General features: G+C 43.4%; 1 protein-coding gene across 2 annotated transcripts in view; it reads left to right on the forward strand.

Moving 5' to 3' along the window:
* Positions 1-14,927, forward strand: part of AXL (AXL receptor tyrosine kinase) — a 168,095-nt gene that overhangs the window by 119,367 nt on the left and 33,801 nt on the right. Inside the window, exons 8-13 of one of the 2 annotated variants that reach the window (XM_082264351.1) lie at positions 1,594-1,733; positions 1,832-1,976; positions 2,058-2,075; positions 2,993-3,128; positions 3,215-3,306; positions 11,442-11,537. In XM_082264351.1, coding sequence (XP_082120477.1) covers positions 1,594-1,733; positions 1,832-1,976; positions 2,058-2,075; positions 2,993-3,128; positions 3,215-3,306; positions 11,442-11,537 — 627 coding nt within the window. The remainder of the gene's footprint in view (positions 1-1,593; positions 1,734-1,831; positions 1,977-2,057; positions 2,076-2,992; positions 3,129-3,214; positions 3,307-11,441; positions 11,538-14,927) is intronic. The other variant, XM_082264352.1, reaches the window with a different exon arrangement.

The raw sequence follows: 14,927 nt of genomic DNA on the forward strand, positions 1-14,927 counted from the left end.
ACGGAGCCCACTCATACTCCTGTAGCAGATGATGCAAGTCTAAAAAGGAGGGTCTCACACCGCTGGTATCATCCACAAGAAACTTTATTAGTGACTGCTCAGACAGAACATAGTTCTACCATGGTGTTCTGTCTCAACAGTCTTCAATAAAATAAAGATTCTTGTTGGTGATACAATGGGTGTGCAACCCTCTTTTGCAACTGGCAGAGAGTTGTATAAGTGCCGGTTCACACTAGGTTGCTCCGACTTAGGTGGCGACCTGTGAAGTCGCGTGCAGCGCAACTTCGGCGCAACTTGCACGGACTTCATAATATTAATGTCTATGCAAGTCGCCTCCAGGTCGCCCTGAAGTAGTACAGGACCCTTTTTCTAAGTCGGAGCGACTTGTGTCGCTCCTATTAGAGCGGCTCCTGTACTACACAATGGGAACGTGACGGACTGCGACTTGTCAGGCTGAAAAGTTGCGGTCCAAGTCAGATCAATGTGAATGCGGTCTTATTCTCATTATAATTAAAAGCAGATGTCAAGAACACCCCCCCCCCCTTACATCAGATGTCAAGAGCCCCCTCACCTTCAGAAGTCAAGAGTCCCCCACCCTTCCTTATATCACAGTGCACCCCCCTTACCTAATGCTGCTGCGTGAAAAAAGCTAGGGGTATCACTGGGAAGCAGAAAGCGCAGGGTCGGGAGGAGGGCCCGAGGAGTACTGGAGTAGGCTGCCAGAGTCTGCTGAATGCTGAGACCAGGAGAGGCAGCGATAAAGGGGTGGCCAACTTGTACCAATATGTGCTCCACTTCACCACATGCCAAAATGTACTGCACTCACCAGAAATAGTTGACTTCTTGTTTACACAAGAAAGTCAAATGGCATCTTTTTTGGTATAAACCTCCTGGAGTAGGACCAGTACCACTGCGCTGCAGGAATCAAATACTCAATCAGGTAAGTATGCTCAGGTATTTACTGGTTGCCAACTCTGCTTGTCTCCAAAGTCCTCCCATAAGCACCCAGTATTGGCAAAAGGGAAGATCAAAGAGGAGAAGGGAAGCCTCCCATAGTGAAATACTGTTTATTAAGAGCTTAAATAAGGTAAAATTACTCTTACAATAGGTTAAAATGTGTTGGGCATTCATTCATGTGTACCAGGAACTGCTGCTGGGGATGCAGTGTGTGTTCTTCTACCAGACCAAAAATGGCATAACCAGAAGTCCTGCCCAATGCATTTTGAAACACAGATGCAAGTTGAACAGTCTCCTTGTGTGAAAAGGAGCACTTCCGACATTGCTGTGCCCTGGGTGGAATTTTGGGAGTTTACTAGTCTGTCTAATCTAACTAATGTAGCAATCTATGCATTATGTGAACTGCTCCTTTAACTCCACACCTAATCATTTAGAAGCTCACGGTAATTATACAGAGTATGAGCACATTACCATAGTCTTATAGGGAATTATGAGTAAAATTTGCACAGATGTTCACATTATAATCAATAGGTTAATCCTTTATACAATCCAATCCAAAATTATCTTTGTATGATTCCTCTGGATGTTCTTTGTCAAAATCCCCCAATCATTGGAGACTTTTGTTCCTCCCTGTAGTTCCATCTGGTCCACCTGAAAATGTCACAGCAATAAAGAATGAAACTGTTACCCTTGTGACGTGGAGGGAGCCGAGACCACCACTAAATGGTGTACTAAGAGGGTACAAGCTGGCATACCAAACCAAGGACCAACCAGAGGTATGAACTGAGTATCATTACTATTCTCTGTGTGTGCATGACTTGTGCTACTATACCTGGCTACCTGTTTACCTAACCTGCGCATAATTCTATTTTAGGTTGTGATGGATGCTGGGTTTAACAGTGAGGTGGCCTTGGAGATGATCCATCTGGTGCATAATCTGACAGTGAGGGTTTCTGCCTATACAGTTGCTGGTGATGGTCCATGGAGTGATCCTGTTATTGCCACTTTCAAAAATGATGGTAAATATTATCTATAGAAGACTGGTCTATGATAATTTTATGCTTTACAGAGTCTTATGTATCATTTTGTTTTTCTTGCAGATTCTTATTCTCCTCAAGGTGAGGAACCGAGCAAGCTTGGAGTGTGTATCTGTATAGGCTTTAATGTTAGATCTTTGTCATTGTGTCTTGCTGCTCAGGGTAGGATAGACCTCTTTTATCTGTGTCACCTTGCAATTGAGGATTCAGACTCCACGCCTTATAGTTTCCTTCTGCCTGTGTCATTTTTCATTGGGACTGGGAGTGACAGTCTCCATGTCTCTTAGCTTTCTTCTGTCTGTGTCAACCCCCACTGGCAGGGCCATCTTACCGAATGGGCATGCTGGGCAGTTGCCCGGGGGCCCCACTTACTGGGGGGCCCCACCTACCCAGTGACCCAGCCCCAGCCAAGCATTAGTCCCAATTCCCGTGTACATCCCGCCACCAAACCTAGCAGGTGGCAAGCGCCTGTCGGCCCTATGCTACTGTCAGACCACTTGGGCCGTGGAGGGGGAGCTCACAACTGCAGGAATGCCTGTCTACCTGTCTGCCTGTCTGAACAGGCAAACACAGGACGGTCGAGTCTAACTCCCATCCGTGTGTGTGTTCACCGGACCCAGCTACCCAACTTGGAAGCTGTCATTAGCCTGGCACTGCTGTACCAATAAATATTGCATTATCGACAATTTGCATTTTTATTCTCATGGGTGATTGTGTAGGCGGGGCCCCAGTGCACTGTATTGCCCGGGGGCCTATAATGCTCTTAAGATGCCACTGCCCACTGGGGGAGCCCATGTGCCAAAACGCTATCCCATTCATGTCACCCTGCAATCTGTGGAATAGACTCCGTCTCTTATAGTTCTTTCTGTCTGTATCACACTGTCTTGAAAGGATAGACTATCTTTATATCTCTCTTGTATCTGTATCACCCTTCAAAGGAAGAGACGTATTTCATATTCCTTGGTTTCATAAAACATTTATCTTTTCTTTTCACACAGCAGTCAGAGATATGGTGTCTACTCTTTTCTCCTGGCACTGGTGGTATGTGGTTCTGGTAGTTGCTGTGGCAATATTTGGTGCTATCATGCTTGCCCTCTTCCTGGCTCGGCTTCGAAGGAAGGAAACACGATATGGGTAAGTGTTAATGCTCTTGGGTATACATGCATGAAGGATGTTTAAGTGAAATATATATTCCTGAGGCTGTTTCTTTGTATTTACAGAGAGGCCTTTGAACCAACTGTAGAACAAGGAGAACTTGTAGTCCGATACCGAGTGAAGAAGTCATATAGCCGACGTACCACAGAAGCTACCTGTAAGTCAACTGTATATCTCCATCTAAAAAGTTACTGCCAAATCATCCCAGAGAGTGAAAAACAGTATTATTTGAAGGCATGTATTTTTCTGTGGGCGGCTGTATACGATATACAGGAATTACTCTAAAGGTAGGGTTCCGTAAAAATAAGGAGGACTGGATTACTCATAAAAAGGACACCTTTGCTTTATGGGTTCATTTGCTGTTCCTCCACCACTACCTGAGAGCATCCATAAGTCATCCACTTTTTGGAAAGTGTGCTTTACTAGCGGATTGGTACCCACCCCAGACACTGTTTTTTGCCTTGTAACAATGACAACACAAAAATATAGTGATACACTTTACTAGGGTCTGACCAAACTAGCTTCAAAAATGTGTACATGACTAAATGTGGTAGAGGTATTTGATTGCATGCCTCAAGTAAGCTTACAAGAATGATACCAGGGGGCTCTATATACTCAGTATTTAAATGTTTGGCTGAAAATTTTTCCAGCAGGTTCCAACTAAAACCAATCAGACATTTAACTTTTGTTAAACTGAGCAGGGCAGGCAAATCCACCCACTGAGCGAATTTTTGCCAGTTCACTCACTCTATTACCAGCTTAAAGTGGAAGTAAAGTCTTTTTTTTTTTAACTTGTGCCTACAGGTAAGTCAATAATAAGGCTTACCCAAAGGTACAGTGAATATGTCCTATATGTGCACTGTTTAGGAGATATTCACACTGCTTCAGCCGGTGACGTCATGGCGCATGCGCTCTGAAGGCATGGTATACCCGTGAGGGAGTGACGTCATTGTGGCTAGGCCAGTAAGATGGCCAGAGCACATGAACCCGGGAGGAAGACCGGGTGAAGATGGAAGCCCTGTCAGCAGTGACAGTGCATCACTGGAGGGCTTTGTTCTAAGGTAAGCATTTCATAATATGCTAGCATTCTATGCATACTAGCACATTATGTCTTTGTCTTGCAGTTTTTGCAATTTACTACTGCTTTAAGGTTGATTTGGAGCTTATACAGGATTCATTCTTATGCTTTTTGGGTGAAACCAGGACCATAGGGAGGCAGGGAGGCAATAGCAAACAACTTGTGGTTCGTTTAGGTAGGGTCTTTTATTTATTAGGGTCTAAAAGGGCTGACAGGTTAATTTTTTCCCTCAAACTGTATTTTTAACAATATTTTAAGTTTTAATGTATTTGTTACAACATTACACAAATACATTGTCAGTTATAACAATCTGCAATTTACTTTATGATATGACAAAACAATATGAATACAAAGCAATAACAAATTAAAGAATAATAGGTAACTTGCCAAACATGGAAATATACTCTTGTGTACCATTGTGTAAACAGTGGGTGTTCCAGGGAATGATCTTCATTTGGCTTCTCATTCTACTTCTGGGTTATAGTTTTACAAGCACATGAGCATTGCAAGATGTACGATTTTAAACACAAAGGAATGACATTCACCTTCAGAAATTTGTTTGCGTTACAAAAGTTTTCCAACCTTCTCCTTTGATTTTTTCGGCTCTATATTTTCCAAACCAAATATCTTTTTGCACCCATTAATTGTCAGAAAACCAAGTGAGTATTTCCAAATAAGCAAATTCCATACTAATCTCTACAGGTCTATGGCCAGATAGGTTAATAATTCTGTCTTTCAATTTCTACCCTAAAGCAGGCCATAGACGGATCAAAATCCAACTGATTCAGCAGGGACCAGCCAAATTTCGATCCATCATTGGGCAGGCTGGTTGTACTGAAGTTGATATATTGCTTGACCTTACTAAAAACAGCTTGTTGGGTTTTTCTGTGTATGATTACAGCCACTGGCAGCAGTAATCATTGAATAAAAATCACTTGAATTAAGATTACTCGATTCCCCCTTCAAAATGCACTGTGTTGATGGGGGAAATGAGCGATTTTCATTTATTCAACCCATGATTAAAGAAAAGAAAATGGCTTAATGTATGACCAGTAGGGATGATCGAACTTTTCAAAAGTTCGGTTCGGCCAGAACATCCGAACTTCCCGAAAGTTCGGCCGGGATTTCAGAACCCCATTGAAATCAATGGGACCCGAACTTCGTTAATTAAACTACACTACGGTCCCCTTACACTTAACACTTTCCCTACAGAAACTGAATAATTAAAGCTAACTATAGTGGAAAATAGCACCCTAACTACACTAGATATCCCTTTCCTCACACTAAAAATTGCTAAATGACACTTTGTAGCAAAAGTCACAGAACTGCTTCCACTCTCTTCCATGTCCCTGTATAACAATGCTAGGAATTTGGCGGGGGCTATCTTATATACTGGGGGGGCGTATTCACTAATGATTGGACTATGGACCCCCTAGTCATTTCAATCACATTCCTAGCATTCTCCTGCCCCCTCAATTGGCTTTTACTGATGGTTCTGGTCCAATCACGGGCTTTTAAAGCCCATTTCCTGAACCATTGCATTTTGGTCGGTTCTGGTTGCCGAATTCCGAACTTTTTCAGCAAAAAGTTCTAAACTCGGACGAACCTCGAACAGCCCATGTTCGGGTCGAACCGATGGTCGACCCGAACCGTTCGATCATCCCTAATGACCAACCTTAGTTCCAATAAGTAGCCCATTCTGCTCCTTGGTGTTCCCAAATGGGCATCTATGGATTAGATGAAATGATGAGGAAAACTGAGAAAAAGGCGGGAGGATGAAGAATAGATGGGGACAAAGAAAAGGCCATGGGGAGCTGGCTAGGAAGGGAAAACATGGAGCTCAAGATGGGGGTTACAATTTTTCCCCAATCCCTCAGCCCACTTCTTCATGACAGGTTCATTAAATTATGGTTCGCTTTTCCTAACCATAGCAGTTATTAAAGGAAGGGTTGAAGGAAGGTCAGATAGTAAGCTGTGTACCAGTAGTACAGGGCTGAAACCTAATGGACGACGTATGTTCTTGTTAATTGCTGAGTCTCTGATTACTTCTGCACTGGCGTGTAGCCTAAATACCTTCAAGGATGAAGTCACCTACTTACAGATTAGCCTTACAGATTAGCCTCCAAAAAGTCAGAAAAACACTGAGAACATTTTGGTTATTTCTAACAAAATGAATTTAAAAACTAAATGCTGTCTTATGTAAGATATAAATGTTTTACGGCTGCTGACTGCTCTTGGTCAATGCCAGATGTCAAGATAGGCTCCTTAGTGTATTTGGAGGAGAAGGGCTGAACTATAGAGAAGGTAGCTGTGGGATAGGTGGGGTGCCCATTGGAGCAGATTCATGTACAAAACATTTGGAGGAGTCTGCAGGGAATCTGTCTGCACTCAAGCCATTTGGCTGAAAATCAGGAAATTCCTGCTCATGTTTTGTGTTTAATAGAAATGGGACAGAGACAGCTCCATAGTTACTGCGCAACCCTCCTCCCGGCTATGGTCACCCCGTTACTCCAGTGAACATCTGTTGTGGCTTCCTAAAAGCCAGAAGACTGGTTTTCTAGGAATTAAATACTGTAAACCAAGAAGCTAATGGAGTTTTGAGCATAAACTAAAACCAATTTCGCTATAGTAATTTTACAGATGTTACAGAGAGACTGAGAGGGTATAGTTACTCTAACTCAGAGGTGTGCAGCCACGAGTATAGCTTGCCTCCTATGTACCCTAAAGTCAAATATCAGTCAGGGTACCCCCACTTCACCTTATTAAAGGGCAATGCCATTTAAGATTAAATGGATCCGTGTAAATGGTAAATGATGCATAATTGGATTGATTTACCAAAGGCTAAAAGGCTGTTTACTTTGCAAGGGAAGTTGCGCTTTGCAGGGGAATTTTCCCCAGAGGTTAGTGAATGAGGTGAAGTTTTACTGACTTCCATCATCCAATCATATGCAAGCAAAAATGCTGTTTTTTCCATGCATGTGATGGGGTATTCTTTCAAAGTGACATTTCACCACATTAACTATTGTTGTTTGCTGGGCGCTCGGGTTCGGCACATCGCAGATCGGGTGGACAGATTACTGTGTGGGGCTGGGGAAGACCCAGCTGTCATGGTACACGTGGGTACCAATGACATAGGCAGAGGAAGATGGAGAGTCCTAAACGATTTCAGGGACTTAGGCGCTAAGTTGAGGACTAGGACCTCCAAGGTAGTATTTTCCGAAATACTACCTGTACCTCGAGCCACACCAGAGAGGCAGCGGGAGATTAGGGAAGTTAACGAGTGGCTGAGGAGCTGGTGTAGTAAGGAGGGTTTCGGGTTCCTGGAGAACTGGGCCGACTTCTCAGTCGGCCACCGGCTCTTTGGTAGGGACGGATTGCACCTAAATGGGGTGGGTGCAGCCGTACTGGGTGAGAGGATGGCCAAAAAGTTAGAGGGGCTTTTAAACTAGGGAATGGGGGGGAGGGTACAGATGTAGAATTAGCCAGTGGAAAGCAAGTTTCAGAGGGCAGAAATGGGGGCATTAGCGGTAGGGTGTTCGGAGCTCCTAAACCCAGGGTGGGTACGGGGAAAAATCAAGAGAGCAGCCTAAAAACATCAAATGAGGATAAATGTAACCGGTCAAAATTACGAGGTTTGTATACCAATGCCAGAAGCCTGGCCAACAAGATGGGAGAGCTGGAGCTACTGATGTTTGAGGAGGACTTAGATTTTGTGGGGATAACTGAGACTTGGTTTGACAGCTCTCATGACTGGATGGCGACCATTCAGGGGTATTTCCTTTATCGCAGGGATAGAGAGGGTAAAAAAGGGGGAGGGGTATGTCTGTATATTAAGAACAGTATACAGGTAAATATGAGGGATGATATTAATAATGGAGCTAAGGACGAGGCAGAATCCCTATGGGTAGAGCTTCAAAGGGAAGGCACGGTGGGGAAAGTAATATTGGGCGTATGCTAAAGGCCCCCCAACCAGAGGGAGGAGGGTGAGGCGGACCTCATGTTACAGATAGAATTGGCAGCAAGGATGGGAAATGTCATTATAATGGGGGACTTTAATTATCCGGATATAGACTGGGCAGAAGGAACCGCGCACTCAGCCAAGGCTCGGCAGTTCCTAAATGTTTTGCAGGACAATTTCATGGGTCAGATGGTAAATGCACCGACAAGAAACAATGCGGTACTTGACCTACTGATTACCAACAATACAGACCTGCTCACAGATATAGAAATACGGGAAAACTTAGGGAACAGTGACCATAGGTCAATTGGTTTCAGTATTAATTACAGTAATAGGAAACACAAGGGTAATATAGGGACACTGAATTTCAAAAGAGCCAACTTCCCTAAACTGCGCTCGCTGCTAGAAAATATCAAATGGGATAGAACCCTGGGAACAAAGAACACGGAGGAAAAATGGGAGTGCTTCAAGAGCATACTTAACAAGGGGGTGGGCCAGTGCATTCCACAGGGAAATAAATTTAAAAGAGCAAAACTAAACCCTGGGTGGCTAAACTCCAACATAAAAATGTATATTAGAGCTAAAGAAAAGGCCTTCAAAAAATACAAGACTGAGGGGTCATTGGCAGCATTTAAGCACTACAAAGAGTGTAATAAGAAATGTAAAGATGAAATCAGGGCGGCTAAAATAGAACACGAGAGACATATAGCGGAGGAGAGTAAAAAGAACCCCAAGAAGTTCTTTAAGTATATAAACAGTAGGAAAGCGAGGCCAGAGCACATTGGCCCCATAAAAGATGATAAAGGAAAAATGGCCACTGAGGACAGAGAAAAGGCGGAAGTGTTAAATAATTTCTTTTCTTCAGTCTTTACAAAGGAATCGGGGGGCTACACAAACCTTGCTTGTAAGGCCGAACTAAATAATACACCTCAGGAAGTGCCGCCATGGCTAACAGAGGATAGACTTAGAGCTAAACTAGAGAAACTTAACATAAATAAATCCCCGGGACCGGATGGCTTGCACTCGAGGGTTCTTAATGAGCTCAGCCAGGTGATTGCCAGACCATTATTCTTGATCTTTAAGGATAGTTTACAGACGGGTATGGTGCCAGCTGATTGGAAAAAAGCCAACGTGGTACCAATATTTAAAAAGGGGCCGAGATGTATCCCGGGTAACTATAGGCCGGTCAGCCTGACATCAGTAGTCTGCAAAATTTTGGAGGGGATGTTAAGGGACCACATACAAGACTTTAGTAATGAAAACGGTATTATAAGTAGTAATCAGCATGGATTCATGAAAAATCGTTCTTGCCAAACCAATCTATTAACCTTCTACGATGAAGTGAGCTGCCACCTAGATAAAGGAAAGCCTGTGGATGTGGTGTATCTGGACTTTGCAAAGGCCTTTGACACCGTTCCCCACAAACGCTTACTGTACAAACTAAGGAAGGTAGGTATGGACCATAAGGTGAGTACCTGGATAGAGAACTGGCTCCAGGGGAGAGTACAGAGGGTGGTGATTAATGGGGAGTACTCGGATTGGGCGGGTGTGGAAAGTGGGGTCCCCCAGGCTTCTGTCCTGGGACCAATCCTGTTTAATTTATTCATAAATGATCTGGAGGAGGGGATATCGAGTACAATCTCAGTATTTGCAGATGATACTAAATTAGGCATGCCAATATCTTCTATGCAGGATGTGGAAACCTTGCAAGCGGACCTGAACAAAATAACGGGGTGGGCAACTACATGGCAGATGAGATTTAATGTTGAAAAATGTAAAGTAATGCACTTGGGGGCCAGAAACCAGAAAGCAAGCTACTCACTAGGGGGGGAACCTCTGGGTGAGTCTAGGATGGAAAAGGACTTGGGGATACTGGTAGACAACAGGCTTGGCAGTGGCATGCAATGCCAAGCCGCCGCAAGCAAAGCCAACAGAATACTGGGATGTATAAAAAAGGGGATTCACTCCAGAAATAAAGAGATTATTCTCCCGCTCTACAAGACTCTGGTCCGGCCACATCTGGAGTATGCTGTCCAGTTCTGGGCACCGGTCCTCAGGAAGTGGAAGTGGAGCTGGAACTGGAGAAAGTCCAGAGAAGGGCAACAAAAATAATTAGGGGAATGGAGGACATCAGCTATGAGGAAAGACTACAAGCACTGAACCTATTCTCTCTGGAGAAGAGACGATTGAGGGGGATATGATATCAATGTACAAATACTGTACTGGCGACCCGAGCATAAGGAACAAACTTCAGAGAAAGGAGATACAATAAGACATGTGGCCACTCACTAAAACTTGAGGAAAGGCGGTTTAACCTTAAAGTGTGTAAGGGGTTCTTCACTGTAAGAGCGGTAAGGATGTGGAATTCTCTTCCGCAAGCAGTCGTATCAGCAGGGAGCATTGATAGTTTCAAAAAACTATTAGATGGACACCTTAAAGACCACAACATACAGGGGTATACAATGTACGATTAAAAGCAAACACACACACACATCATAGGTTGAACTGGATGGACTGATGTCTTTTTTCAACCTCACTAACTATGTAACTATGTAACTAAGCTTTTGGGAAAATTCCCTTGCAGAGTGCAACTTCTCCTGCAAAGTAAGCAGTCTGTTTGCTTTTAGTAAATCAACCCCAATATGGCATCACTGTATAAATATTACATATACGTTTTTTAGTTTAGAATCAGAGCTTTTCAGTTGCATCCTCAACGTCTCTGCACAGTTTTTAAGGACATCAGTAGTAATATTTCACTGTCACATGTTGTGACCTATTACAAAGTTTGGCCCTATTTCTCTCATGAAAGCAGAGATCCTGTTTCTTGATTGAAGAATATTGCTGTCCTAAACTGATAAAGTAGAGCGTGTACTCAACTCTTTCAGAAAACACGTGCCTGACAGAGTTTTTGAAAAAAAAAATTTGGATGTTGCTATAAAATATGATCTTCTTCTGAAAAACAAATTTTATAGAAGAATAACTTGTTAAGTGTTATTTGCATTTTTTATATACAATTGAGAAAAATGAAACCTGGTATCTGTTGAAGAATTTCTAAATTGGATTATGATTATAAGGCCATAGTCCAGGCTAGGGCTTGACATGAAAGCATTTTAACCCTATACCACATTTAATTTGAAATACATAAATTTATTTTTGAAAATGTCTCTTTATTATGTCCCTTGTCTTTTATTCCCCTGATGAAATATCTGTTGTCAAGTTATAACATCTAAACATTAGCTGTTTATTTTACCTTCAGTGAACCGGCTTGGAATCAGTGATGACCTAAAAGAGAAACTCCGGGATGTTATGGTGGACCGGCACAAACTCACTCTTGGAAAGACCCTTGGAGAAGGTTGGTTAAGCCACTGATAAAAAATGTTCTCCTTGTTACCTGAAATGTCCGTAAAGCAATAAAGAATGTCTTGAGCTTTCAAACGATGTACACTCAGATTTCGAACTTTGAATTCCCTAAGCTCCTTGGGTAGAGACTATATGGACAGTGCTATAGCATTGGTTGTGTGACCGGTCACTGTAGACAACCTTAGGCAGAGTTTTTTTTTTTTTTTTAATCAGCCATTCTATCTTTCTATATCAATTCCAAGAAGACTGTGAAACATAACTTTAAAGTAACCATTTGTATAGGTTTGGGTCTAACAATACATATGAATTATAATATAAGTAGACAAGTAACATTTGAAAATCATTCTTATATTGGATTTATATGTTTTTCAAAATGGGGCAAAAGTTGTCCCTTACTTACATGGACCTGTAGGGTCTTTGTGAGCGATCAAGCATGAATACTGATATATCTTTAGGTGACAAATGAACCCTGGGGTTTTCCTTTTGGATATTGCAGTAAATTAAAATGAGAATACACTCTGCTTTTTTCAGATATTTTTATTTGCAACTAAACATTTAATATAGGACACACTCATGACACTGGAAATACAGAACATCGTGGGCTTTGGAAAGAGAGAACATAACAGAAGCTGCTTTGCTTCAGACTGTCTCTCTCTAATTGAAACTGAAGCAGCAATTTTACCTGATTCTGCGCTCCCACAGGCTCCTCCGTCGTGCAAGAATGGTCCCCACAGCCTGGTAGCCAGGTGTGTCTTCTGTACTTGCCCAGCCCTGTGGCTTTATATAGTTGGAGGGGGAGCTAATATTGGTCTTTGGTCTGTAGGAGAAAATATGCAGCAATAAAAGGAAACACTTCCCCTGGGGACGTGGGTCAGGGAAGCCATGAACTCTGGGGCCTGCAGAGCACACAATGGAAACTCTATTTAGTAAGTGCCACTACAGCATCCCTCCTCTTTAGCTATAGGACTTTATTGCTATTATAACCAGGATGAGGAAAATCTATTATTATGCACCTTTCTGCCACTGTTTGGGATTTGTTCATGCCATGTACATTGGTTTTCAGTACCAGGCTGTGCAACTATTTGTAATTTTCCTGTTATTTGAATAACATTAAAAGAACAGCTACTTAATGCCTCTATCTTGTTTAAGCCCAGGAGTGCATGAATTGTGATACAGTAGGACTATCCTCTTTTGGGAAGCAGAGAAAATATGTGAATTTGTGCAAACCTGATCAGCTCAGAAGCAGGTGGTGATTAAGAAAAAGGAGTCACCCACCACTGTCGGTGAGAGCTAATCCCCTCTTGGAATGCCAAGTGACCCAGGCCCCTGTGTGTCGTGGGCTCCAGGTGTTTGGTCGGAATGCTGGAGCCCTAATTTGGACAATGTGAAATCACAGGCCTGTGTAAAAAGTGCTTTGGGTGTAAGGGGTTAACTCAGACTATGGTCAGAGAGATGTGGGAAGATGGTCTCAGACCAGCATCCGTACATTTGATGTCAGCATGGGCTTGAGCAGTGAATACTATAAAACAGCCCTGGAAGCCCTGTTTGTAGGAGGGGCCCCAGCTGCGGCTACGTGACTTAGAACTGGGCACCCTGCTTACAACATCTTATTCCCTATGCTCTGACAATCGGATGCCCCTGACATCACCAAGACCAATATAGGGCCCATAGACCTGCATTGGGCATGAGGAAACCAAGTAACAGTCCACCACTGGAGCATAGGGGAGCACTGCCTGCTGGGGGAGCAGAGGATCAGTGCTTTTTCCATCCCCTGGACTCAAACGAGCATTTAAAGGAGAAGTACAGCCAAAGTTTTGCACTCCTGTGACCCATTTTCAGCAGACAGCGGGCTGAAGCCCATTGTCAGCTGACATCACCTAGCTGGTCCAGGCTCTGGAAGGATTGCTACCATATGGTCAGGATTCACCCACATGCCTGGACCAGCACCCGGCTCAGCCTCTCAGCGAGCCGCTGAGAGCCTGAGCTGGCCGCTCCCGCCCCCTCCACAGCCCAGCACGCGAGTGAGCGCGTGTGGGTGGGAGGCAGAGTGGTGACTGACAGTAACCAGCTCTCTGCTCAGGGAGCTCTGAGAACCAAGCGATCGGGGGTGTTTGATTACTCTGTTCTCAGTGTTAGAGCCAGTGGGGGTCATATGCAGCATCGGACCAATGCTGCATCTACCTAGGTGAGTATGTATCTGAAAAAAAATCAAAACTCCATACTTCTCATTTAATCCTTGTAGTGCAGGGGTAGCTCCACTGCAAAGGGAGATTTTTACTTTTCCTGGAGTTAAGCTTTGAATTTTCATAACTGCCTTACAAAGAAAACTTTTTAATCTTTTTTTTATCGCATGATGAACAAAGAAAATATATACAGAACAATACACATTCTTCATAATCCCTAGTGCAACTTGGGCTGCTTGGAGAATGCTCTGCAGAGACTGGCCTCAAGCATTTCCTACTTCCTCTAGGAATTGACATTGACTTTGTATTTAATGAGATGAGTCCCTCCTGTCTGTTGCAGCGTGTTTTCCTATGTGTGGGAACAGTCGCACAGTAACACGAGCCTCGCAAGCTCCATTTCCGTTCTCTGTCTTATCCTACACAGTCTGGAAAAGCAATCGGAAAACAGTCCTTGTTCTAATGGCTTCCTCTGTCTCCCTCCTGGGAGCATGGCCTCTGCAGGGCAGCTTGTTAACCCAAGGGCTGCTGACTTTTTATGTATCCCAAGGAAGGAAGGAAGAAAGGGGGGACAACTACTGTAACTCTGTTATGTGTATCAGCCCAGCTAACATGAATCTGCGCCATATGTATTAGACATTAGGTATATTTAGTGCTTGTAAAGAGTATAGGTCCCTCAGGGCCAATTTATGGCAATATTATCAGACTGAGAGTAGAATAAAAATGTGTTTAGAAGGGAATTGTGTTTTTTTTTATTACTTATATGTATGTATAGAAATGTGGTTTACCTTCTTGCCGATCATATAACACACACACTATATTACCAAAGTATTGGGACGTCTGGCTTTACACGCACATGAAATTTAATAGCATCCCAGTCTTAGTCCGTAGGGTTCAATATTGAGTTGGCCCACCCTTTGCAGCTATAACAGCTTCAACTCTTCTGGGAAGGCTGTCCACAAGGTTTAGGAGTGTGTCTATGGGAATGTTTGACTATTCTTCCAGAAGAGCATTTGTGAGGTCAGGCACTGATGTTGGACAAAAAGGCCTGGCTTACAGTCTCTGCTCTATTTCATCCCAAAGGTGTTCTATCGGGTTGAGGTCAGGACTCTGTGCCGGCCAGTCAAGTTCCTCCACCCCAAACTCGTTCATGCATTTCTTCATGGACCTTGCTTTGTGCACTGGTGCGCAGTCATGTTGGA

Source organism: Pelophylax lessonae, assembly GCF_965119305.1.
Source record: "Pelophylax lessonae genome assembly, chromosome: 7".
Taxonomy (NCBI): Eukaryota; Metazoa; Chordata; class Amphibia; order Anura; family Ranidae; genus Pelophylax; species Pelophylax lessonae.